Below are 24790 nucleotides of genomic sequence, written 5' to 3' on the forward strand. Positions count from 1 at the left end.
GATATCATCACCGGGTAGGTATTCACGGGAAAGGTGCACGGGGAGGACGCCCAGCCGCCATACCTTCAGGCTGACATCAGTCCAGTAGATGTGATGGTTGGACACGTCGAAGTCCAGCGCAGAGGCCTCCTTGACGCCCGTGAGCGGGATGGCCACGTCGTTGTTATTGGTATCCAGGGAGATCCTGTGGATGGCGGCCCGGCTGGTGAACACGAGGAAGGCCTCGGGGACGATGCAGGTCTTCATGTCACTCAGCAGCTCCAGGCCGATGGGGCAGCCGCACTTGGCGGCGCGGGGCGTGAAGAAGCACAGGTGGCTGCAGCCTCCGTTCCTGTCCGCACACGGGTTGGTCCCTGGACAGAAAGACACAGGCTCTAGACGCCAGAGGCCCAGCCGGGGGGCGGGGCAATGGCTCCACGGTTGTACGAGGCTTCGTTTCTGCCAGACGTCACACAGGGACAGCAGGTGGGCGGATGGAAACCCAGGGCCTCCCCAGGCACGGGGAAGGCACGTAACGACGGCTGGCTCTGGGCCCAGGGCATCCCCGCACTTGGACTCCTCCATCCTCATGGCGACCTGGGGACAACCGCACCCCCTGCTCCCCCAACCCCGCCGGGCCTGGACTCCCTGCCTGCTGACCGGACCGCAGCCCGAGACGCCACCCAGACAGTTCCTCCTCCCGGTCCCCGGCACTCTCGGTGCCCTCGAACTCAGATGCACCCAGGACGGCCCAAGGCGCCTCTTTCTTATTGTAGCAGACTGTACTTAGCATTCATGTATTTTTGGCCAGGCCGTTAGTCTCACTCATCTGCTGCAGTGCTGTTAAAATTGGCTTTAATTTAGTGTTAAGTATTTCAGCTAGAAAAAGAATCCTCTCCCCCATCTTTCCCAGTAAATCCCTACATGAGAGAGAGAGAAAGAGGGAGGGAGGGGTCCAATTTCTCAACTTTAAATCACACCCAATGGATATATCATTTTTCTTATCTCTAGGGTTTTATTTTTTGTTTTTCAGACACTCACTCACCGGTGGGCCTCACGTTCCACAGTGGATGACGAACGTGTTTTCAAAGGCGGCTGGTAAACTGAGTGTGCTGATTCCATCGCCTTGTCTCAGGAGCGCGGGTTGTGACTAAAGGCCTCTCCCGGAGACCAAGATGCACTAGATCCCCCCAGGGTCTCTGCCCACGGCCTCACCTCCAGGCCTGTGCTCAGCTGTCCCTTCTGCCGGGCAAACCCTGACCCCCACCTGCTCCCTAAATTCCAAGCTCAAATGCCCTCCCTCATCTTTTAAAGCCAGGCATCCCACTAACACCTCAACTGTAGTCACCAGCCTGGCAGCAGAGCTAAGGGGTGTCTCACCCACTAGACTTAAGGGCAAGCACTGGGGCCTCTCTGGTCCTTCCTCCCTCCCTCCCTCCAGCAAAGGCTTGCTGAGTGTCTCTGATGTGTAGGTGCAGTACTAGGTGCTGGGCCCCAGCTGGGGACAGGGTCCCTGACGCCACAGAGCCTACAGTCCCGTCCCCCCATCTGTCCTCCCACCACAGCTGGACACCACTGTCCCCAGTGTAGCCTGTCGACCTGCACTGGGAATCATATTCATAAAGAGACAAATCCTTGTGTTAAGGGAGCTTTCTGCAGATTCTGGCTTTCAGATAAAGGGTGTGTGCTTGAGGGTCCAGGCTGTCACACTGGACAAAGATTCCAGCCCAGCCCAGCCAGGAGGTCAAGGCAGACCCGGGCATGAGTCCTGAGCTTGGCCACCCATTAGCTACACGGCTTTGCCACCGTCTCCCCAGCACAAATAGGGCCACATCGTAATTCGCGTAGAGGGCTGCTCTGGGCACTAAGGCACTTAGCCACAGCCTGGCACGCAGCAGGCGCTCTGCAAGTGTTAGCCATCGTGAGGACAACTATTGCCACCAGTGCCCAGTCACCATGCCTGGTCGATACCCCACCCCCATGCCACTGGTCCTGGACCAATATTCTCACCATCTCCTGTGCTGTCCAGCCCCAGAGTGGTGCCCCAGCCGGGCACTTACACCCCCAGCTTTGGCCTCCAACTGGGCTGCCTGTGGACCAAAAGGGCAGCCACGAGCCTGTGGCATGGCTGACCCATGGCTGGAGGCTGACCCGACTCACCGACGGCCTTGGCCACATTCACGGCCTTGAGCCCCATCAGGTCGGGCAGCTGGTCGATGATGACGTCCCGGCTCGCCTTGACCTTGTGCACGCGCTCGATGCTGCGCCGCTGCCAGTCGGTCCAGTAGATGAAGTCCCCCAGCAGCGTGAACCCGAAAATGTGGGGGAGCTTGTCCTCCAGGAGCGTCCGCCTCTTTGTCCCGTCGATGTTGATCACCTGCAGGATGGCAGACGTAGGGCTGAACCAGCCTCGGGCCTGAACTGCCTGGAACAGGACGGGCCCCAGCAGCGTCTGCACCTGGCGAGGCCACCTAACAAAGCCACGACTCACTGGGGCAGCTGGATGAGTGATGTTTTCAGTGATGGGGCCATTCAGCGGCTCTTCCCCACTGTCTCCCCTACCTGGGGGTGGATGCTGGGCTGAGAGGGGCAGGCAAGACAAACAGGTGTCCTCTCTCTCGCCATTGCTGATCGACTAGCAGTGGCTGCCTGGAATACCAAGGTGTGGGTCTCCGACCCAGGATGGGCTCATTGATTAGTAATGTCTGCCAAGATGTAGAACGGGGAGGCACCAGTTCACACCCTTGACACGGAGCTCAATTTCAAAAGGCTGGACAGCTAACGTACTGCAGGCCCTGGGCAAAGCCTCCCACTTGTCTGTGGACTAATTTCTTGCTCGGTCAGCACCAGGTGAACTTGAGGACGCTTCTGGTTCTAAGTCTGAGCCTACAGCTCTAAGATGCTTTCCAACACCAGACACACTAGTGGCTGTTTACTCCGAGATGTAAAAGCTAAATCTTTTTCTTGAAGAGTCAGCACTGATTAAAAGCATCAACCACAAAAGCCACAGAGGAGAAAAATACTGTCAAACATAAAAACGCTTTAACCAACTGAAACACACAAACAGGATAAGATGTGGTTGTGATGACAGGTGACCCTGTAGGAGCTGATGCGAAAAAGAAGATAAAAACGTAACATCCAAACTCTCGGGCTCTCAAGCCAGGATGAAAGAGACATGATGAATCAAAGGCAAGTCTCAACAGGCCTCCTGCAGCCAGATTATATTCCCAGCTCATAAGAAAGGCTACAAACCTTCAGTTTTGCAGGTGGCAAACACAAGACAGATCGGGTGTGTGTTGAGCAGAAAAGACTTTGGTCCTCTGTTGTTGGACAGCACAGGACAAAACTGCTGGCTCAACCAGGAGTGGCAGGCAGCTCTGGGCCCTGCAGCCAGGGGTCCCACCCCAGCTCTGCCCCACAGCCAAGTCCCTGCATCCCACATGGACCTCAACCTCTCCACCCGTAACTGAGGGTAGCAGCTAAAGTCACCCTGGAGGGACTTCCCTGGTGGTCCAGCAGTTAAGACTCCACGCTCCCAATGCAGGGGGCCTGGGTGTTTGATCCCTGGTCAGGGAACTAGATCCCACATGCCTCAACTAAGAGCCCGCAAGCCACAACTAAAGATCCCGCATGCCGCCACGAAGATTCCGCGTGTTGCAACTAAGACCCAGTGCAGCCAAATAAATAAATAAATATTAAAAAATAAATAAAGTCACCCTGGGAACTTAACCAAAGAACAGTGAGTGGCTGGGCCCCAACCTGGGGCAATTACACCGAAACTGGAAGGCCAGGTATGAGTCCTGAAAGCAGCTCCCCACAGGTGGCTCCAACGAGCAGCCCAGATGAGAACACCGGATCGGACCACGTCCCGTACCGTGAGCTGGAGCGTAGACCTTGGGCTGTAGGATCTCCGTGCGGAGCTCTGGGCACCACACCTGGCCCACTGGTTAGCCATAGAGGGCAGGTGATGGATTAATACTCCAAACTGGTCCAGGGTGCTGGTTCCAGCTTCGGCCCCACAAGAGGAAGGCACATAAAGGCGATGAACACACGCTTTGCACAGAACTCAGACCTGGGGAGGGGTCTCGCCTGGGATTACCGCCGAGGAGGTGCACAGCAAGAGAAAGAGCGTCTCTAAGAACACACAGCCCATAAGAGGCAGGGCTCAAACCCCTGCTCCTTCCTTGACACAGAATAACCAGGGCTGGGCGCCGGGGGCGGGGGCGGGCAGAATGGCAGATGTAGGACATGATCGCTATAAAGAAAACACTCACATCTGGAAGATAAAGACCCCACCTTTTATATACCAAAATGTCAACAGCAACTCTTGAAGAGATTTTTCTCATCCTTCTCTATGTTCATATTTTCTTTATTTCCTTTAACAACTCAATTCCAGACATAAATAAGTGCATGTTCTATTGACTGAGGGGAGGAAGTACATGTTCCCCAGCTTAGGAAGGACGAAAGTGAGCCCGCAGAGGACACGGGGCCAGACGGGGGAGCGGGGAGACAGCCGCTGCCGGCAGCAATCCCTCCCCCCACCTCTGTCTCCCCCCCGCCACGCCCCACCCTCTGGTTGCCCAGAACAAAGTGAGGAGGCCGTGAGCTGCTCCCCCGGGGCCGGGCTGGCGGCACCCACCGCAAGGACAGAACCTTGGCTCTGGGTTGGCAGGGCCTCCCTCTGCCTCGGAAGCCCCTCCCTCACCCCATCCCACTTTGAACGATTACAGACCCCATGAAACACCTCTCAGGCCCTCCAACTTGGAAGGACATCAAGACTCTTAACAGTTGAGAAAATAAATGATCCCAAAGCAGCCTTTTTACGGCAGCTTTCAACACACCTTGACCAAATCCAACACATCTGTAAAAGTAACTCTGCTGGACCAGGCCTTTCCCAAATCCTGGAGCGGACAAGTAGGAACTGTGGACTCCATGCTTTCATTGCCAAGGGCCTGGGTTCAGTCCCTGGTCAGGGAACTAAGATCCCACATGCTGTGCAGTTCCGCAAAAAAAAAAAAAAAAAAAAAAAAAGTGTAAAAACCACCGTGCGTTTGAAAGTGGCACAAAAATAGTCATTCTGGCCTCCGGTCCATAGGTTTCAACCCCTGCTCAAGAAGTTCTCCTGCCCTTGATTTTCAGGAGAGGAAACCAGATGCCTCCAGGAAGTTATGTCAAAACGGTCAAGCCAGATGCCGATGGCGCCCGAGTGTCAGCCAGCCTTGCTCTCCGACCTTTCGGCCTCCGCCCTCCTGTGCTCGGCTGACTCCACACACCAAGCCCAGGTCTGGAGTGGGGGAGAGGCAGGGCAAGCAGAGCACATATCCATCCCCTGGCCAGCTCATTACACGACCCGCAGATCAACAGCTGCGTGATACACAGAAGGGTGGGCAGACCCCAGAGAAGCCCACCCTCAGCTGTACTCCAGGAGGCAGAACCCAGAGCTACGGGGTCTGCACGGCCACCCACAAAACAGTAGACCCCAAAAAGTCACCTGAGGTGCAGTTTCCTTACACTGAATCCTCTGTTTCCAATGACTTGGCCATGCAAAGAGGTGCGAGCCCAAGACCAACCCTTTGAAAGCACACGTTTAAAGAAAAAAAGAGTTCTGCTCTCTGATGGAACAATTATACTCAGACACAAAGCCCCAAATTAAAACTGCTCTGGTTATTTTGTTTCACGTAACAAAAAAGATCTTACACACCCGCACAGCTTGTGGCCCCGTTGCCCGGAAGCCCTGCACCCTTCTTCCCCAGGGCTCATGGACCCGGACACACAGCCAATCTGTCACTCCTGCAATGAGTGTTTATTCTGTTCGTGCTGGAAGTCACCTCCATCGACTCAGGAAATGTCAGGAACAGGGGGACGGATGTATTTTTAACTTCTCAGGCTGTGATTCATCCTTGGCCCGCCTGCTGCACCGGGTGTGTCTCTCCCCACCAGGTACTCCCCACGAATGCCTACCCTGACAGCAGACGGCCACCAGCAGATGTCAGCTGCAAGGGACACAAGCTCCCCATGGTCCTGGCCGAGTAAGACATCGGGGGGCTGCAGAGGGCCCAGGTGACCCCCGGGACCTCCAGCGAGTACAAGGCAAGCCACACACAGGAGACACTTCCTGCCCCAGAGAGGGGCCAAACAGCCCGGACTGTGGGTCGACCTGCGAAACTTCTGCTTCTTCCATCCTCGGGTCGGGGAAACAGCTGGGCAGGAAGCTTGAGAAAGACAGCTCAAGTCCACAGAGGGCAAGGCCCGACCTTGCTCTTACTCAGTAATGGCTAAAACCGCCATCCAGGGACCTGCCTGATCACCGTGTGAGCGCAGGGGTGTTTAAATGCTTTGCCTATTTCAGGATTAATAATAGGCACCATTCCTCGCTCTACTCTAGGAACAGAAGGCAATAGACAGGATATACACAAGTCAGTGAGAGGAGAGGGCAGGGCTTCAGGACCAAGGCGGCTGGAGAAGCAGCCAGCGTGCTGTCGGGGAGCTTGAACGACCCGCACCCCCTGCCCCCCGGGCCCTCATCCTCTCTGCTCGGCATCCCTCGAGAACGCTGACCACCTCCGACGGGCTGCGGTTGTCCCGGTCACTGCTGTCTACATCTCCCCTTCTTGAACACTGACCCCCACCAGGGCATGGGTCTGTCCTGTGCTGCTTTTCCAGCATGAGGTGACATTCAGTGAATGCTGCAGGATGAACAGATGCTCGCCCAGGGGCGGGGAGGGGTTTGGGGGAAAGAGGCAGCGCGAGCTATGACAGGACAGGAGGTCCGCTCAGGGATGATCCGACAGGCAGCTGTGGGAAAGGAGGATGCAGGGACGGGCCGGTGAGGGGAAGCGGGGGACAGAGAGAGTGGGGAAAGGACTAAGAGGGAGAGGTCGCTTCTGACGCAGACCCGGTGTGTCCTGACTCCCCTGCCAGGGGATCAGCAGAGAGACCCCAATTCAGGCTCAGAGAGCTCCCACCTGCTTTGGGAGACATGGCCGCTCACAAACAAGTGAAAAGATGATGATGATGATGATTCCATAGCTAAGTGAGAGCACAAGCCCTGGACAGATCTGGAAGGCCTTACAGCTTCTGGCTGGGAGAGGCAGCCTCCGGGCAGGAACCAGGGTGTTGCTGTTTTGGAAAGGAAGACCCTACACCGTGTGGCCAAGTGCGTGGAGGAGGTGAGCTGCCCCCATACGTGAGACCACGGCATGTGGCGGGAGGCGACTCAGGCTTCCGAGGGAGAGGGCCGGGGGCAGCTGGGCACGTGGGCTTGGGAAAGAGCTCTGGATGGAAGAATCTGCTTGGGAGAGGACCCACGCTGGGCTGTCACGGGCCCGGCACCTGCCAAGAAGCATGGTCAGAGGGAGAGGAGGGAAGTGCAGGGCCCGAGGGGCCATCAGTTAGAGACAGAAGAGGGAGACAGTGAGTCCGAGTTACTTTTACCAATAAAGTTGAATCTTGTGGCACAGGGCCGAAGAGCTGTGGCAGGTCGGAGGAGGAGAGGACCGGCTCTTGGGTTGGGAGCCTAGCTGGGCAGGGAGGGGGAGGGGGAAACATGCAAGCAAAGGGTGAGAGGCCGGGTCCTGAGGATGCGGCTGGAGCCATGGGAAAGGCTGAGCACCTGTGGGCAGCAACCTCCAACCCCAAGGGCTCTAGACTCAGGAAGTGGGTTAAGGAGGCGTCCCAGGGAACCCCCAGCCCAAGAGGGTGGGAAAGCAGGGAGCAGAGGCAGCTGTGGGCATGCGGAAAGAGGCGGGGGCTGCACCCATGTCCACCCCACACGGCTCCAGCCTGCGCATGTCGGGACTGCCCTGGGGTCCATCCCTGGTCCCTGAGGATGGGGAGGGGACCTCAGGGCTGCCTCCCCGAGTGAGCCAGCCCCGAGCCCACCCCCAGACGGGGAGCCACCCCGCGCCAATCCCCCGAGGGGCTGCCGACCCGAGGCTGGCCTGAACCCGCTGTCCAGGATGCCGTCACAGGCAAGGCGGCAGGAGGCCCAGCTGGAGGGCGGCGCGGCCCCGCCCGCAGTCTCGACTCCGTTCCACAAATCCATCTATGTGCCAGGACCACCGTCCAGAGGAATCCCCACTTTGTGGACTCGGCCTCCAGACCTTTGTTCTCCTCCCAGCTCGTCGGGGGATCAGCCACAGCTGCCCTGTGAAGTCCTTTTCGGGACGGGCGGGCGGAGCTGGAACCTGACTGATGCCTCTTCAAAGGGAAGCCGGTCGACACCGCGTGGAGCTCCTTTCTGCCGGCGCCTGCGCTCGAAGCCAGGCCACGCGCACGACCACGCGGAACGGAATCCCTTCTCCCGTCCAAGGCAACCGGGCAAGATATGCCCAAGAAACACGCTCAGGCTCCTTAGTATCTGTGTCGGGCATAACGTCTTAGAGACGTGACCACTGCTTGGAAGCGTGTCCCGTCGCTGTGCTGACCTGGAAGAGCCCTCCCCTGACCGTCCCCCCGGCCTGGAGTCCGACTGCGTCCTCAGGAAAGGAGACACGGCCCCTCGCTCTCGGCTGTTCCCCCCGAAGCCCTCAGAATCCACCGTGACCCCAGCAGGGGCTTCTGCACCTGGGCTGGTGGCCTGATCCCAAGGTTCACGTAACATGTACCAGAGGAGCATCTGTTGGGCGTATTTACCAAGGTGACCCAGCACCTGGAGCAGAGCTGACGCCCACTGGGTGTTCAGCAGCAAACCCTGAGGCCCGAGAGTGGGGGGAGGGTGTCCACAGCAGGAACACATGGGCAAGTCCCCAGGCATGCTCGGGCCACCTCCAAGAAGCTCACCCTGGGGCATTTCACCACTGAAAAAAATGCCAGAAGGGTCTGCCCTGGGCTCCGGGCTCGACTCCAAGAAGCTGCCATGACCTGAATGCGCCTACGATTCATCGGGGCGCTTCCCACCCTTGGAGTTCACACGGAGAACCACCTCTGTGTCCGTCCATGTCAGTGGCTTCCCTGGGGCAGGGGCGGAGGGTGATTCCAGCACCAACCCCGAAGCTGGGGTCAGCTCTGGACGTGTGGGCAGGCGGCCTAGGTCAGCGTTCCCAAAGTGTGTGCCACCAGAGCCACAGCAGGGAAAGAAAGGGGACCGTAGATCGTGTAGTTTGAGAACACTTATGCAGTTTAGTCCCCCGTGGGGGGTCTGCTTATTGAAGTGTATTAAAGGCTCCAAAGAGAGAAGTGAGGCAGGAAAGTCACCGCACATTTCCCAAGTTTGTTGGATTAAAGAATCCCAAACACTTCCAATTCTTGTCTCTCTTTTGGGGTCTCCTGGTGATTAGCTCCAAATCAACAGGTGATAACGCTTGTGGCGCATGTTCCCGGTTTGTCCGTATCAGCCACCGCGTACTCTGCCGGCCATAACTTTGTCACTTATGCCACGCCCCTCCCCCATCCTCCTGCTACCATGATGTCAGCATTTTAGGGCCTCTGCTGGTTACCCTTGAAGCTCTAACCTGCTCCTCCCTTCCCCACCTGTCCGCTCCTGACTTCGGTCCACCCTACTGTCCATAACCACGGCAGATAACGTTTATATTGCGTACAGTAGCCTGATGCTTCGGGCTCTGTCTGTGGATTGACTCTAAAAGCAGAAAATCAAAAAGCACCTACTTGCTGCATGACCCTGAGCAGGTTACTGCCCCCTGGGCCTCAGTGCCTCATCCACACATGGGGACGATGCCACATACCTCAAAATACTATTGTGGGACAGGCACATGGAAGGATGCTCAACATCACTTGTCATCAGGGAAACGCAAATCAAAACCACCAGACACCACAGCACACCCGTGGGGATGGCCATAATAACAGGAAAATTTTACAAGTGTCAGTGAGGATATGTTGACATCAGAACACTCACACACTGCTAGTGAGAATGTAAAATGGTGCAGACTGTGGAAAACAGCCTGACGGTTCCTCGGTAAGTTAAAGATAAACCTAGTATATGCCCCAGCAATTCCACTCCTAGGTATGTACCCCAAAGAATTAGAAACAGATGTTCAAATAAAAACTTGTACACAAATGCCCATAACAGTATTATTCACAATCCCCAAAAGGTGGAAACAACCCACAAGTCCACCAACAGATGAATGGATGAACAAAATGTGGTCTCTCCATACAATGGAATATTATTTGGCCATAAGAAGGAATGAAGTACTGACACGTGCTACCACATGGATGAATCCTGCAAACATTCTGCTGCGTGAAGCCACACACAAAAGACCACTGATCATATGATTCTACTCACATGAAATGTCCAGAACAGGCAAAGCCATAGAGACAGACAGGAGATTAGTGGTTGCCAGGGCAGAGGGATGAGGAGGGGAGACTGCGGGCCAACTGCTTAACAGGTATGGGGTTTTGGGTGATGAAAACGTTCCGGAACTAGAGAGTGGTGATGGTTGGACACCACTGTAATGTACTAGATGCCACTGAGTTGTACACTTTAAAATGGTTAAAATGGTCAATTTTATGTTTATTTTACCAAAAAAACACACCCCAACCAACCCAATTCTGTGGGAGTAAACGGAGCGATGCCTGTAGCAGGTCCGGCAGTGTCAGCTGGACACACGCATCCCCAACCCACTCCCGGGGTGGGCGTGGCTACGGAGACGGTGGGCGTGGCCACGCCGCAGGAAACAAGGGTCTCGCCTTCAGGCTCAGAGGCTAGAGAGACAAGGGTCTTCAAACAAGATCCTTTCAAAAGTGACAGTTTATAGGGAACTCCAACAGGAAAGGTGCCAACTGCAGCTCCTTGGGTTTGCGTGGGAGAGGGATCTGCCCAGCCCTGAGTCCCCTTCGCGTTCCCGCTCAGAAGCGCGGCTTGACACCCCGCGACACAGACGCACGGTCATAATCTCACTCCCGCCTTTCCCCTGCAAGCTGCCTGGTGGGGGTCTCCCCATGGAGCCGTGAGAAGAGCGAAGGTGACCCCCAGGTGGTGATATCAACGAGCAGTGATGTGACCAGAGCTGACGAGGATCATCCAGAAGCTACCGGAAGCGAGGGAGGCGTCCATGCCGAGGAGAGGCACCAACGTCAGGGACCAATTTAACTACCGTATTGTCAAGAGCACCGCAAACAACGCACCCCTGAGCAAAAAGCAAGATGCTAAAGAACGCGTACAGAACACCACTTTAATCATGTAAAACCACACAGAACAAGACTACGTGCTGTTCAGGGTGATATCCACATAGTAAATGTCTTTTAATGCTTGGGAACGAATCGTCAAATTTAGGAGAGTGGTCCCCTCTGGCATCAGCTACATTGATTATGTTTCACATCTTAGGCTGGGTGGTGGGTATGTGTTATTTCTTTCTTTTATTATGACTTTGTATTTTGAAACAGGAAGTTGCACACGGAGTTCAGAGGGTTCCTGTGTACCCTGTCCCGGTTTCCCCCTTGATAACATTTTTTTTTTTTTTTTTTTGGCCACACCACACAGCATGCAGAATCTTAGTTCCCTGACCAGGGACTGAACCTGCGCCCCCTGCAGTGGAAGGGCGGAGTCTTAACCACTGGACCGCCAGGGAAGTCCCCGGTGGTAACATCTTACATAACCACATATACCCTATGGTGCTGTTAACTCAGCTACATACCTTCCGTATGTCAGAAACACATCATAGTAAGTTATTTCTTCAAGGATTCTATTTGGCCAAATAGCATAGCACAGACATCCGTCTGCTGCCCACCTGAGACGTACGACGGGCTGCGGGGGCGGCCAGGCCGGCCTCTGCGTAAAGCTCAGGGCTCGACGGCGGCTGCGCTGCGTCCCCACCTGCGCTGAACAGCTCCGTGCACCGACGAGGATGACTCACCTCGATTTTGTCCGTCTTGGCGTCTCCCCAGTACAGCTTCCCCTCCTGCAGGTCCAGAGCCAAGCCATTGGGCCAGCCCAGGGAGGTGTTGACCAGGACGTGCCGCTCCTGTCCGTCCAGGTTGGCGCACTCGATTTTGGGGTTCTCCCCCCAGTCTGTCCAGTACATGAGGCTGGAGAAGAAGTACATGTCCGTGACACTGCCCATCTGTCCCATCCAGGCTGCACCCCTAGGACTGAGAACAGCACCCACCCACCACGCCCGAGGCCATGTGCAGGACCAGGGGCTCCACGGGGACAGTGGGGGCTTAACTACACGGGGCCCTAGGACTCAAAACAGCAGACGCCCTGCCAAGGGACCCAGGGGAGGGAGGGGCTGAGTGCCCAGGGGGAGGAAGAGGCAGAGTGGAACCTCCTTCAAGTAGCTGAAGGGCTCCCACGTGCAAAGCAAAGCAGGCAACACGCTCTCTGCAGCCCCGAGAAGCAAAGCGAGATCCCGTGGGGTGCTGGGGGCCCTCTGGGGTGGGGGGTTCAGCCCAGAGAAAGCGGCCAGAGCTGGGCCCTGAGCACAGCGCCCTTGTGGGCTGGCAGCCTCTCCTCTGCCGCCCCTGAACCCTGTGATCTTATACTTGTCCCGACCCCGTTTCCTGAGGTCCTCACACTCGGGGTTGGGGGGGACCCCACCCCTCATTTCACAGGTGATGCCCACAGAGGGGGGTGACTTGACAGAGTCCATTGGTGGCAGAGTGGGAGCAGGTCCCCATCTCCCGAACCCAAAGCCCGCATCCCGACACTGGAGCTGGCCACGAGCTCCTGCCTCCCTGGCCCTCAGACCCCGGGGACCCGCTTCTCACCCCCACCCCACCTCCCAGGGGGACAGTCCTGCCCCTGACAGCCACACAGAGCAGTGTCTGTCTGTCCACTCCCCCCCAGGCTCCACGGTGCTGCTCGAGCCCTGGGCCCATCCAGCCACAGCCCCGTGACCTGCCCCCGAGGGCTGTGCCGCTGGGCTTCTATAGACAAAGGCAGCTCCACAGCAAGAGCACGTCTGAAAGCCCCGGGGCGGGGACCAGAGTACAGGGTCCCTGGGCAGAGGGGCTGCAACCCCTGCCCCCCACACACAGCAGGCACCTTGCGGGGTCGCCTCCCACTGAGCCTCAGCCCTGGGGCAATGGGAGAAGCACCTGATGCCTCATGGACACTCCGGTTACCAGGGTTACAGTCAATGCAGCTCAGTTACTCCCCCCAGGGACCTTCCCGGAACCAGCTGCCTTCCAGGGTTGCCCTCCCAGCCCCTCCAGGCCATCCCCAGGATGCGGGCCCACATCCCGCGCTGAGGGCGGGGGGCTTCCCCTGCAGCCCCAGCCCCCAAGAGGTCCCAGCACTCCTCCCCTCTTAGGGTCTGCCAGTTTCGTGTTCTTGGTCATGAGGTCCCAGGAAGGCATTCAGCTGCTACCCTCTGAGCAGCTGAGGGTCTCAGAAAGGCTCCTACACTGACTGACCAGATTCACAGAATCCTAAATTGCAAAGTTGGAACCAGACTGCTAGGTCTAATCCCCACCTCCCAGCTGTGTGACCTTGGGCAAGTCACTTAACCTCTCTGGGCTTCAGCTTCCTCCTCCGTACAACTGTACCTACCCCACGGGGTGAGAGGAGGAGAAAAATGCGCTTGCTACGTGGAACGTGCCTGGCAGAGAGATCTGGCACGTGTGTAGTAACTGTTGCAGTGGCCACCACTCTTGTTACCATTATTAAACCAGAAATCACCCCAGTGGAGGGCTCCATTTTACAGGTGAGGAGATTGAAGCCCAGAGGAAAAAATGACTTACCCAACGTCTCCAGGGTTTTCTATAAATGTAACCAAGTTCTGTATCAGAGCTTCTCAAAGTCTGGTCCCCAGATCAGCCCATCACCTGGGAGCTTGCTAAAAAGGCAAGTTCTCCTGAACCAGGACTCTGGGAGCAGGGCCCAGCCATCTGCTCCATCCTGATGTGGGAAGAAAGCTCCAGGACCACCGGCCCCCCTCAGCCTGGCTCCCAGCGCCCACCCCCAGCCTTACCCCATCACGGGGTGCAGCACGATGGCGCGGGGCTCGTCCAGGTCCTCGGACACCAGGATCTTGCGGGAGGTGCCGTTGAGGCGCGTCACCTCGATGCGGTCGGTGCCCGTGTCCGTCCAATAGAGGTTGCGGGCCACCCAGTCGACTGCAATGCCGTCGGGGTCGTTGATCTCGGTGTTGACCAGTGTCTGTGCCCCCGACCCGTCCAGGTACGCCCTGCGGATGGCACGCACCTCGTCGTCCGTCCAGTACACGTAGCCCTCCAGCGGGTCGTAGTCGATGGCGATGGCATGCCGGATGTCGTCCACCTGCAGCACGATGTCTGTGAAGTCCGGCATGTCCAGCGAGATCCTCCGCAGGTCCGTCCGCCGGGCCAGGAGCAGCACCTCCTCGGCCCCTGTGGACACACGAGCAGTGGGATCAGAGGCCGGCGGCAGGAGAGGAGACGGGGCCTGCAGTGCGCGTGGCAGGAGAGGGGCTCAGCCAGGTCCCCGGGGCTTCCTCGCAAGGACAGGTAATGTTAGGTAACGTTCGCCGAGATCTTCCTACACAGCCAGTAGTTCATCCTCAGGAGAGATCCGTGAGGCTGGCGCTATTTGTATCATCATCTTACAGATGAGGCAATGGAGGCACAGAGAGGTTAAGCAGCCAGCCAAAAGCCACACAGCCGTCCAGCTTCAACCACCGTGTAAGAGCTGCCTCACACTCAGCCCCCTTCTCCCCTGCAAGCCCCTCTGCTGGCCACAAACCAGCCCCAACCACCAGTCCCGCCTGGGCCCTGGCTTCCAGGCCCCGCTCGCCCACCATACTCCTCAAAGCCCCAACTGGACTAAAATGCCACCTCTTCCCTGAAGCCCACCCTGCCTCCCCACGCCCATCTGGCAAGGCAGCTTCATGACCATACATGTCCCGTGAGCATACACGTCATCACAGGTCCATCGTTCCCAGGTGGCCGTCTCACCCATAGGGGTGAGCGCCCTGGGGGCAGGCGTCCCATCTCCCCCTTTGTCACCCCAGCAGTATTGCGTACTGTTGTGTATTGGTCTGTTGTGATATCCAATCCGCTTGTTTACGACTGAAGTGAAGTTGTTTTGATCTAAAGGTGAATCTGTTTACGTGGAGGAAGCTGTGCCAGCGTGACGTTACCGACATCTGTCCTTGTCGATACACCCAGCTGGCGACGGGCTCCACTAGGGCTTCTCGAGAAGGACAATGACGCAATGGACATTGAGGCTTTAAGTACCGAGAGTCTGTGAGGACTGGGCAAGGCGACCCCCGGCTGAGCTCCTGCCGTGGACAGGCCACTCCTGGTCGGCAGTGCTGTGAGAGCGTGCAGCGGTCTCAGGAAGAGAGGGAACAGCTGTTTCTGCCCTGCTGAGGCGCCTCCTCGCAGGCAGTGGTACAGCCACGGAAGGGCCCCTGGAGTGACGACCTTCAGAGCAGCCCACCTGGCCCGCCGTCACCAGTGCTGTCACCTGCTAGCTACGTGCCCCGGCAGCAAGGGACCTGAGCCGGCAACCAACATCCAGCTTTTAGTTGGACGGACTGACTACGGAGAACCAAGGCGTAGAAAGGTACACCTCAACTACATTTGGACTTGACATCCTTCGCTTTCCCTTTGCCTGGAACAACGATGTAATTGGTTTGGAGTACGTTATTTCTTTATTGATTTATTAAGAGACATTATCCCATAGGGTATTGGCTTGTGAACTATTATTATTAATATTATACATCATAATTCCCACAGCGAACCTGTGTTAGATAAATCATTGGCAAAGACAATCTCGGTCTTTGAGCATAACGTGCCCTAAACAAAACACACCTGACTCTGTCCTGGATCCCCCCTGGATTCATCAGAACTTCCAGCAGAAGTAGCCTCAGGTGCTACTACCTGGAGCCTCACATGGACTCAGGGACCCCAGGGGTGCCGGCCAGCCCTGACTCGGACACCTCCGGAGGCTGCTGGGGTCAGGATGTGGCCCCTCCCCCAGAGCTGGGTCACAGCCCACGCATTCATTCTGGACCTTTCTAGACCTTTCTAGGTCTTGAGGCTCCTGCTTCCTTGAAGCAGGAAGATTAGGCTCAGAGACACCTCCGGCACTCTGGGGCCACTTGCCTGGTTTGATGCAAAGCCCAGAATGGGGAAGGACCCACCTGAAGTTACACAGCTGTGAGGGATGGGGACAGGGATGGAAGCAGCCCAGCATCTCCCTCATGCCGAGGCCCCCAGGCCTGGGCTCTGCAGCCGACTGCCTGGTCTCCTCATGCCTGGTCCAGCCAGAGCCCTCGACAACTGACCAGCTTTTTGTCACAGGGGTGGAGCCCTCGGGACCCAGCGTTTTTCAGGGGTTCTGGGGCCCCCTGCCCTGCATTTCAATTAAGGGCAGGAACCCTATCCGGACTCTGCTGCTCTGAGGCCCAGAGCTCATAACCCGATCCTCCCGCTAGAGGGCGCGCACGGACGGCACGGCTTCACGAGCCCAGTGCTGGGGAAACTGGGACAGATGGGGGGAAAAGGGAGGTGCCCAAGGTGCCCGGCTACGTCGGAAACCTCCCAGGTCCAAACTCAGATTTCGTTAGAGGTGTCCATGCAAGTTCTGGTTTGGTATGTGCTGGAGGGAGGGAGGGGGAATTCTGCATTTCAACCGATTGTCTTCTGCTGGGCTCCATTCCCAAAATGTTCTAGTGACATCAGACCTGTTTTTCAAGGGCCAGGTCACAGGCCTCCTCCTCCTCCAGGAAGCTGTTCCTCCCTCCCCTCCAAGTGGATGGACTGATCACACATACATGCCGCCTGCCCCTCTGCTTGCGCACCGCCCTTACTGGCTCACGGGGATTCTGGCACGTGCCCCTCTGCGCTCCGCAGCCCCCAGCACAGGGCCATGCCCAGAACAGGTGCTAACGTCCTAGGACAAGCAGGGAGAATTCAGGGCAGAAACCTCCTGGCCCTGCCCCTGCTGTGTGACGCTGGGCAGGTCTCTAACCCTCTCTGGGCCTTAGTTGCCTCATTTATAGTGAAGAATCAGCCCAACCTGATGGCGTCTGCGTCCCCATTTAGCTCTGACATCAAGGGGACCATAAACCAAACTCTACGGAGGGCTCTGCCTTAATCTGCCACCATGGGGGCTGGGGGAGGGAGCTCCCCAGAAAATGCTGGGTCCCGATGGAACCAGACACTTGGTCGCCAAACATATTTCCAGCCTGTTTCACCCGTCCCCGTTCCCATGATCCTCCAGACACAATCACCTGAAATAGCACAATCCTCACACCAATCTCTGAGGTGTGATCATGCCCCATTTTCCTGAGGAGGAACCCGATGCAGAGAGAGGTTAAGCTCCCCGCCCAAGGACACACAGCAGCAAGGTACCACGAACACTTCAATCCCCGGAGCTGGCACACGCAGGAAGCCCAAGATCGACGCGCTGGCCCAGCAGGCTCGGTCACCCCACCAGTCTCTTTGTGGGCAGCAGGCCAGGCCCCGGACCAGGTGCTGGGGTTCTGGGTGGACACAAAAGATGCGGGAATTGCCCCCACGGTGCTCCTGGGGTCACAGGGCAGAGACCTTCAGCGAGCAAGACCATTAACGAATCAGTGCTGAGAAGGAAAGCTGGGGTCACGGGCACCTGTGAAGGGGGCCGGCTGAGACTGGTGGCGGGGGACTGGCCTCCAGCTGCAAGAGCCTCTGGGATCCACGAGGCTGTGACCACGCAGCAGATTCCAGCAGCCTGTCCCCGTGGGCACCGAGCCACCAGGGGCGAAGTGTGCCTGGCACCAGCCCTCTGGTAAACCAGGTCAGTACCAAGCCTCAAGCACACCCCGCCATCAGGGAACCCCATTATCAGCATTCATCAGAATTAAGTCTCTGTGGCTGAGGCAGTAATTAAACGCTGGGATAAATCTGTAGGTGTTAATTGACTCCAAGGCTGGGGCGGGGGGGTGTCTCCGATTCCCTTGGGCTGCAGAGCCTTTGAGGTTTTTATTTGAGCTTTGCCGACAAAAATGCAGAGAACAGGACCCCCAGGAAAGAGCCACGGCCTGGCCCGTCTGCCTGAAGGTCTGAGCAGGCGGTGCCCAGCACAGAGGCGTGGGGCACGCCATCCAAGGCCAGGCCAGCGGGGGCAGCTGTGAAGGGAGGACCACTGGCCTGGGCCCCTTCGTTGGCAGATGCTCATCAGGGCAACCTCCAGGGTTGTTTGTAGGGAGGTGTGAGCGGCAGCCTGGCGTCGGGTCCCCTGGGGTGGGCGCAGGGCGCTGTGCCGGGCCCGGAAGAAGAGAGGCCAACCCCCTCCCTGGGACCAGACACAGAGCCTGGGCAGGAGTTTGTTTAAACACCAGGGAAGTAAACTGTTTAGAAACTAACAGTTTGGCCAAATGGTTTCCTCTGGGGTTGTTTAAACAAATAGCCTGCCCCACAGAGCTGCCAGAGAAAGTGAAACCTTCCCTCCTGGCTGGGCAGAGGTCCCTGGAGCCTCCTCTGGGCAGGCTCCTGACCTCTGTCCCTCCCCCTGCACGCAGGCAGGAAAGAGGGGGGCATCCATGCCTCGGAGCCAAGCGCGGGGCACGGGGCACAGGCCAGGCCAGGGCACTGCCTTCCTGGCAGCATGTTGGCCTCAAAACAGAAAAGCAGACTGGACAGAGGGCCCAATGCCACGGGCACGTCCAGCTCAACGGCCTCCCTCCCTGCCAACATCCATTCAGACCAAGCCACCGTCCGTTCTGGGGCACCGTCCCTGTGCCAGGCGCGGGATCGCACAAACGAGGGGACACAGAGAAGGGCTGCTGTAACATCCCCACAAACCGGGTGGCTCGGATCAGCAGAGACTGATTCCCTCACAGTCCTGGAGCCCAGAAGTCAAAAATCAAGGTGCTGGCAGGGCCACGCTCTCGTGGAAGGCGCCTGGGAGAATCCTTCCTCGCCTCTTCCAGCTTCTGATGGTTGCCAGCAATCCTTGATGCTCCTTGGTTTGTGGCTGGATCCCTCCAATCGCTGCCTCCATCTTTACGTGACCTCCTCCCCTGTGTGTCTGTGTCTAAATCTCCCTCTTATAAGATGACCAGTCACTGCGTTTAGGGCCCATCCTAATCCAGCATGACCTCATCTTAACTTGGTCACAACTGCAAAGACCCTACTTCCAAGTTAGGTCACATCCACAGGCTCCGGGGTGGGGATTTCACTGTGAGTATTCGGCCGGGGGACACACACACGATTCAGCTCCCAACAAGTGGGGAACAGAGGGTAACGGGACAGTCTCCATGGAAGGATGGGTTCAAGGGCAGGAACTCCAGACAGAAGGGTTGGCGTGGGCAGCAGCGTGGAGGCCGGAGGGCGCAGGGGCCGCTCTGCAGTCCCGTGGGCAGGAGTGGGGCTGACCATCGACCGCCCCCTCCCCGTGGGCTCTGGTCTGAGTTCAGAGGCTGGGTGCCCCCCAAGGGTTTGAGTGGTCCCGCAGGCCACGACTCTTCCCTGAATACCTTCTGCCCGCGGGACGCCGATGCAGCTCTGAGCCCAGCCCTGTCTGCAAGGAAGCCTCGTGCAAATGGCAGCTCGTGCTTGTAGCAGGAGCCCAGCCATGAGACACACAGAGAGCTACCTGGAACAGAGGCCAGCAGGAAACCCAGGTGAACACCCGCAGTGTTATCTCTGGACCGCTCCAGCTGGCCTTCCAGTCTCCAGCAGGGGTCTGTGTGCTTTCTGTCAAGGGCCAGGTGGCAGACGCTCCAGGCTCTGGAAGGCCACGGCCACCTCTCTCAATCCCTCGGCTCCACCGCTGCAGCTTGAAAGCTGCCACAGAGGACGGGTCAGCAAAGGTGTGCAAAGAAAATGTCCTCCGTGGACACTGAAATCTGAAGGTCCTCTCATTTCCCCAGGTCACAAAACACTCTTCTTGTGATGTTCTTTCAACCATGCAAAAACGTAAAAACGAAACTTAGCCCGCGGCTGCCCCAAAACAGGCAGCAAGCAATCTGGACCATGGGTGGCGGTTTGTTAACCCTTGCATGGGAAATATGTGTGACTTTTACAATATTAGAAATAAATTCTAATAATAAGGGAAACTGCGTCAGGAGGGAGAGCAGGTATAGAGGGGCTCCCGGGGCTTTCCACTCTACTGTCCTGTAAACCTAAAACTACTCTAAAACACAAAGTCTGTTAAGTATTTTAAAGAAAGGTAAAAGGCATATAAATCAACAAGAAAACTACCCAGACCCCAACAATAAACAGGCAAAGACCATAAACACAAATTAACAGAAGAAAAAAAACACAACCAATAAACATGAAGAATGGGTAACTTCTCGGTAACTTGCAAGTAGAAGCAGGAGGCCAGTGGCTACCAGCTCGGTCAGAAGACGGGTTAACACTCCGTGGGGGGGGGGGGGGGTAGCATGTCCCCCCACCTCCCAGGGGACTGTCCCGGGCACACGTTTCCTGGATGGCAATGTGGCTCAGGGACCCTCTGGCCTGGCAACTTCCCCTCTGCGAAGCCAGCCCAAAGCAGCAGCTAGAAATGCACATGGATTCCCGGTCACAGAGGGTCACTGAGGCTTGGTGAAAACAGCGAAACCCACACCCGAAGGAAAGAACCTGTAAACGATCTAAAGATCCCACAAAAGGAAAGCATTACATAAATGAAGGGGCTGGGGTCCAGGTCAGTCGTTACACACGCCCCAAACAGCACACTCTGGAGAAGGGCAGAGGCAGGAAAAGCTCGTGACATGATAAGCAGGATAAGCAGGAAAGTCAGCCATGATGCCGCACATACAATATGAACAAATCACGCAAAAAGAGTTGTGAACGTGTGCGTGGAGAAAGGACAGGAAACACCTCAAAACCTTAACAGCGGCTATCTTTGGGTGGCAAAATTATGGGTGTTTCTTATTTTCTCCAGTATTTTTTGGGATGTTTTCCTTACTACAGTGAACACAAATGTTACTTTGTAACAAGAAAAAAACCAAGGCTTTAAGAGGGGTGCCCGCATTCCTCCTTAGAGGATCGCACGGTCTAGATGAGGAGGTGGGTCTGGACTCCGGGAAACCACCGGGTCTTTCTCACTAGGCCACCTGGGGGGGGAAGCGCCCTAGCCCTCCACTAAGTTGCCACAGGCCGGGGTTGGGGGGCGGGGTGCGATATATTCGGCCTCCAGGTTCTGAGCTGTTTGGGGGGTGGGTAGAACAACAGGAAAAGGAAAGGATGGGGCAGAAGCACCCACAGCCCCCCCAAACAGCCCAGGAGGACACAGCTGGCGGTCGCCCAGTGTGGGAACCTACCTGAAAGGGCCTCACGGTTAAGCCCCTCCAAGCCCCAACGTGGGGAAAGGGATTTTTCACGAAAGGGCAAAATAACAGTGCATCCCAGGCAATAGACTGACCAAATTAACGCAGATGAAAGAGGCAGGGCCCTTGACCTCCCCGCCCTCCAACCCAGCAGGCAGGGTGAACATCACCTCCATCCCCCGTTGAACCAACTGCAGGTCCAAGGGCACGGCCCCCCGCGGGAAGGACTAGCCCCCCCCACACGGAGGCTCACGCCCCAAGGTTTCCCCAAGGCTGCACCAACCCCAGAAGGCTCCTCCTGCCGACGTCTTTTCCTGCTGGAGACGGAAGCGGAGAACGGCCCCTCCGCCTCCCTCACACGTCCTCAGCCCTGGTCCCGGCTCTAGGGTCTCCTTGGCCCATGGGAGGCACAGTCGACCTTGACCATGGCCCGGGCCCGGAGCCACACGGGCAGAGCCAGGCCCAGCATAGGCTGCCCTCCACGCTGCAGTTTCTAAGGCCATAAACAGCTTCACAGCCGGCAGGCGGCTGGCTTATTTTTGTATCTTAGCAATTGATTTTCCCCACTGCCCCCCTGGGGTAAGTGGTTGGACAAACACTGAGACCACGAGCTGGCACCCAGGCCCAGGAAACCGCGCCGAGCGGCCGCAGGGTCACAAGGCGCAGAGGAAGCGGCCAGGCCGGGCACTGGCTCCGCTGGAAACCCGAGGCCCAAGCAGCTGTCCCCCCCGCACGGCCCACCCCCGGCCTCCAGGCCAGTACTCGGGGAGGCTGCAGGCCCTGGGAACCACCAGCCCGGCAGGCACCCCAGCCTGGAGCTGGGCCTGTGTGCACGGTGTCACCCCTGCCCTGCGTCCAGGGGCGGCCGGACAGCAGCCAGGTCAGCGCCAGCACTGTGACCCCCAGAGGCCAGCCCCACTGCCTCACTGAGCGACCCTGAGCAAGTAAGCTGGCCTGTCTCCTCACAGGTAGGACTCGGGTGTGGATAAGGCCCCCAGCGAGGCTGGGAGGTCCCATGACAAAGCGGGTGAGCCCCGGAGCTCGAGGACACCGCCCCAGAGCATGTCCCCTCCCAGCGGCACTGAACACACACCCAGGTACCCATGGGGGGCGGGGAGAGAGAGAGACACGTTTGAACAAAGTGTGGTCGGCTGGGCAAATTAGAGGTGGGCAGCCCAGTCCCCTGAAAGGCAGGAGTGCGGGCTGAGGGCTGTCAGACAGCTGGTGACTTGCATGAGGAAGTCTGCGTCCCACCTTTTCAGGCAGGTGGCTCAGTTCTTTAAAAAGCCCACACAGAGGGCCTTGCTGGTCCACACGGAGGGTGGACCAGAGGTGTCCCACAGACGACCTTGGTGCACCACATGTGGACGCCCCCGGGGCCCAGGCGGTGCAGGGCAGGGGCTGGGGCAGACCCTGAGCCAGGCTGCCCTGGTTCAGGTCCCATCTCTGTCCCTTCTTCCATGGCCTTGAGCGAGCTCTGACTGTCCTTGGGTATGAAGCAGGCCAGCCACAGACCCTCCCTCACACAGCGCCACCCTCCCCCCGCAGCCCCCAGGAGGCACCAATGAGCACAGAAACATTATTACTGGGCTTGCCCACCCTGCCCAGCAGTGGAGGCCAAAATCACAGAGTGGGCTGAGCCACATGAAAATGCCGCCTCTCTAGCTCGAAGGTGGTCAAGCATCAGTGGTTTACACGGTTGAACCCAACTCAAGTGCACTGCACTTGACAGTTTATAAGGCACTTTCAGAGACACGATCTTGTCCGATAACCCCCAGGTCGGTGAGGCACGAAAATCCTGCATTTCATCGGGGTCACAGCCACATGCTGCAGGATCCGGGACAGACTCGGATGTCTCGACTCCCACTCAAGCCTGTCCCTGGGGGTGGCCGGGAAGGGACATGGGGAGGCCCCTATTGGCACAGTCGCCAGAGTCGTTCCCGGTCCCAGGACAACCGAAGAACCTCAGCTCTTGCACAGCAAAAGCTCTTGAAGGCAGCTAACCGACTTCCCAGCACTCTTCCTGGGCCTGGCGATGCCCATGGGAAGCCAGCATCCCTCCCTCCTTGTGGAGGTGGGAACAGAGCCTGACACACCTCCCAGGGGGGCTGGCAGTGTCTGAACAGAGGCCTGAAGGAGCCAAAGGGAAGGCGCTGCAAGCCATGGGCACAGCACAGGCAAAGGCAGAAAAGCAGGTGCCCAGAAGGTGGTCTGGAGACAAGCCAGAGGGTGAAAAAGAGCCTCCTGTTCTCCCTCTAATGACAAGCCAGCAGCCCCAGGGGTCAGCCCAGCACACCCGGGGCCTCTGGTCGCCGCCCCCAGGGCACATGGAACCGGAGCGTCGTCCCAGGCACAAGGGCGCAGTCAGTGGTACCCAGACAGGGAATCTGCAGCTGTCACCAAAGCCAGAGAAGGCACGAGGGGCACATGGCCAGGAAGGGCAGCCTGGGGGCTGGGGGGTCTACCAGGGCCTGGACCCTGAGAGCCCAGAACTTGTCTCCAAAGCTGAGGGGAGCCGTCTGAGCTCCGGGGCCAGCCTAGGGCCAGGCTGGAGCCGGGCTCAGCTGCAGAAGCAAGGGGCATGTCGGACAGGCTAGGAGGGACGGGGCTAGTCGGGGAGGGGGGTGACCGCAGTCTGACTCTGCAGCCAGTGGACACGGGCATCCGCACAGCTGACCACACCCGGGAGGCGCCGTCTGCCTTGGGCCCCAGCCCCACGATGACACTTTTCTCTTTCTAAGAATATGACATGCTCCCCTCTCCTCTTTTATTAGGTTTAAGAGTTAGTCTTCGGACTCAGACACAAAAGAACACATGCTGTGTGACTCCATTTCTATGACGTTCCGGAACCGGCAAAACTAATCCGCGGTGACGGAAGTCAGGACAGCGGCTGCCTCTGTGGGGGGGGGGGGGGGGGGTGGTTACGGGGCGGGGGGGAGCTGCCAAGGGCACCAGGGAATTTTCTGGGTGGTGGAAACGTTCTGTATCTGTCGTGGGGTGGTGGTTATGCTGAGGTATACAACTGTCAAAGCTCATCAAAATGTACACTTAGAATCTGTGCACTTTATTGTCTGCAAGTTATACCTCAATTTCTTAAAAAAAAAAAAAAAAAGTTAGTGCTTGGGCTTGTTACACAATTTCCTGGGACTGTGCAATCTGATTTTCTTGCTATTAAAAATTCACGGTCCATGGCTGAGAACAGCAGCTGCCTTCTGTTTGCAGAGTCGACGCCAATCACAGCCCGGGCGGCGGCGGCCCCAGCCACAAGGGCCTCTTTTCTTTTCCCTTCGACCTACTTCCCTGATAAGTGACAAGACAGCCAGACTGGGAACAAACGCACCCCTTATTCCTCGGCCCTGAGCCTCGGCTAATCCTCCCGGACAGACGGATGGATGTGAGGGGCCCAGTTGTCAGTCTGCCCGTCAGACCCGACAGTGGACGCCTCTGTTCCTCCCGCTGCCTCTGCCGGCCACAGCCCCGCCGTCTTTTTGTTTCCCGTCCCCGAGAACATCTGTTAAAACTCCTTCTTGGCAAGGTGCGGCAGGCGGACTGTAAATCACCAAGCCCCCAACTCCCGCCCTGCCCCGACGGCAGCCTCATCTGGAAAGGCCGGGGCGGCAGGAGAGAATGACGCCCCAGCACAGCCTGGCCACCCCCAGGCGGTGAAGCCACAC

At 57.6% G+C, this 24790-nt stretch overlaps 1 protein-coding gene across 3 annotated transcripts in view; it reads right to left on the reverse strand.

The window, feature by feature from the left end:
- Positions 1-24790, reverse strand: part of LRP5 (LDL receptor related protein 5) — a 108952-nt gene that overhangs the window by 37026 nt on the left and 47136 nt on the right. For all 3 annotated transcript variants that reach the window (XM_057552977.1, XM_057552976.1, XM_057552978.1), the window contains exons 6-9: positions 13848-14244; positions 11790-11961; positions 2140-2356; positions 64-353 (exon numbers count right to left, since the gene is read on the reverse strand). In XM_057552977.1, the coding sequence (XP_057408960.1) occupies positions 64-353; positions 2140-2356; positions 11790-11961; positions 13848-14244 (1076 nt within the window). The remainder of the gene's footprint in view (positions 1-63; positions 354-2139; positions 2357-11789; positions 11962-13847; positions 14245-24790) is intronic.

Source organism: Balaenoptera acutorostrata, chromosome 9 (genome assembly GCF_949987535.1).
Source record: "Balaenoptera acutorostrata chromosome 9, mBalAcu1.1, whole genome shotgun sequence".
Taxonomy (NCBI): Eukaryota; Metazoa; Chordata; class Mammalia; order Artiodactyla; family Balaenopteridae; genus Balaenoptera; species Balaenoptera acutorostrata.